Raw genomic sequence first — 2,063 nt, forward strand, 5'->3', positions numbered from 1 at the left:
TGAAATGACCTACATTGAAATAGAATCCATCATACTGGCAGCCACAGCTTTCCACAGGGACACAGCTTGATCCACTCCTGGAAAAACCTTCATCACAGAAACATCCCTCAGAGCAAACATGGTCACAGGCAGCATCGATGCTGCTGGCACAGGTGTTGCCACAGTCTGTTCCACACAGCTCATAATGACTGTTGGCTGGGCACTCAATACCTTTACACATGAGGGAAAACAGATTGAAGAGAGTTCAAACTTTTGAGGAACATGCTTGTTTGATGGATTACTTTAATAGCACACTGCCTTCCATACTCACTGCAAGTGGTGCTTTGCCTCCAAGGGTAGATTCGGACATTAGCAGACTGACAGGCACTGACGTATGTCTCAATAGCCCTGCATAAAAGATCACTGCCTTGACTTCCCAACACGCAGACATCGAAGACGCAGTCACTGAAATATGGTGCTGGATCCACCTCCTCGTGGCAGAAGCTGAAGGGGCTGTCAGCTGCCTGAATCACCTCACACTGAGCCCTGGCAGATCGATCATCGTTGCATTGTGGACATGAAGAGCCACAGCCGTCACTACAGGTGTAGTTCCCAGGAACCTTCCAAGCTGCTCCAAAAGCATCTGCTGAGTTGGACAATGATCCATTTGGGGTGTGGAAGTCATCATTTGGATTTCCATTGAAGTTTCCACAAAGTCCACACATGTTTTCTCTGATGAAGATAAGATAATTTTGAACACTTAATGACAATGAAACAGACAATGATGATATGCTGTTTTTAAAGTTCTAAAAAGGCATTAATTCGATAACTATAGAATTGAAGAAAAATTATATTTAAATTAAAGCTGTAGTGAAGAGTACATAGGTTACCTGTAGCTTGGGGGGACAGAAATGGACACTGTGCTACTTCCATCGTACATGACACTCAGTCCAAACTCTGCATTGACAAATGTTTGAGATCCACTTCCAAAAATTGACAGGCTTCCATTGAGGACAATTGGAAGATTTCTTGTGATTCCATTCACCTGTGAAGAAGAAAAGTATTTCATGGAAGAAGCACAACTGATGTTTTTACACTAGTACTGATGCAGATATTAAGAGCTGAACAGTTTTTTGGTAATATGCCAAGAAGAAATCTTTCAGCTTTTAAAAGTTTATGCAAAAGTAATTTCCAATCAACTTCAGACAATTTGAAACATATTGAGAAATCTATCAGACAAAATTCCCTTACCTCCACAGTTCCCCTGTTGCCTCTCGACATGCGCACTTGATAGCCCACGACATCAACAACAACTTCAGCCGTGATAGAAACTGGCAGTCCAAACCACGGTTCATTCTTTGCTTTCACAGAAAACTGGTGAAGGTCCACAGTGTCATTGCAAACTGTTGCCAGAACATAGCGGCAGGTTCCCTGGAAGTCGTAGGCCTTGCCATCAAAGGTCAGGTAGTGAGGGTCTCCAGAGGCAGAGCAGGTGCCATGTGGGTTGGGATGGCAGCCAAACTCACCCCCTACAACATGGCAGGACTCTTGAGGTCCACATGCATTTGGGGAACACTGGGCTATACCAGTTACACCATTACAGGTGCAAAAGCTCTGACATTCTTCCCCATCCCAGAACTGTTCACCAGCTTGCCGATAGCGTCCATCATGAAAGCATCCACAGGATGTTGGAGGCACACACTGGTTACCATTGAGGACAAACCCATCATTACACTGGCACCCCTCCTGGCATTGAGTGTCACAAGTGAAGGGGAAGGAGAGGCTGGGGCAGGAAGATGGACATGAAATTCCACAGAGTTCATAATGACTGTTTAATGGACAGGTTAGTTCTGTTTCGGGGCACAAAGTGAAAGAAGTAAAAAGTGATGAATATGTTAATTTCAAAGACATCTCTATCAAATGTGGTTCTAGAACTTACCACAGCCAGTTGCATTCCTCCACTGTCCCAGGGATACACTGTTATGTTGACACATCAGTGCATAATCTCGTAGGACCTCACATAGTGTTGATGCTGGATCATCAGAGCGTTGGAGGATTCCTACACATGCATCTACCTGCTGCCA

At 44.5% G+C, this 2,063-nt stretch overlaps 1 protein-coding gene across 1 annotated transcript; it reads right to left on the reverse strand.

Annotated features, from left to right (window-relative positions):
* Positions 1 to 13: 13 nt before the first annotated feature.
* LOC106944153 (alpha-tectorin-like) lies at positions 14 to 1,786 on the reverse strand (the record flags this gene model as incomplete). The annotated part of the gene is made up of 4 exons (XM_015027386.1): positions 1,231 to 1,786; positions 870 to 1,024; positions 311 to 711; positions 14 to 210 (listed from the first exon to the last, which is right to left on the reverse strand). Coding segments are annotated over exons 1-4 (783 nt in total), but the record flags the coding sequence as incomplete, so codon positions are not given.
* Positions 1,787 to 2,063: the final 277 nt, after the last annotated feature.

Source organism: Poecilia latipinna, unplaced genomic scaffold, assembly GCF_001443285.1.
Source record: "Poecilia latipinna isolate Pla-1442-1.1 unplaced genomic scaffold, P_latipinna-1.0 Scaffold7107, whole genome shotgun sequence".
Taxonomy (NCBI): Eukaryota; Metazoa; Chordata; class Actinopteri; order Cyprinodontiformes; family Poeciliidae; genus Poecilia; species Poecilia latipinna.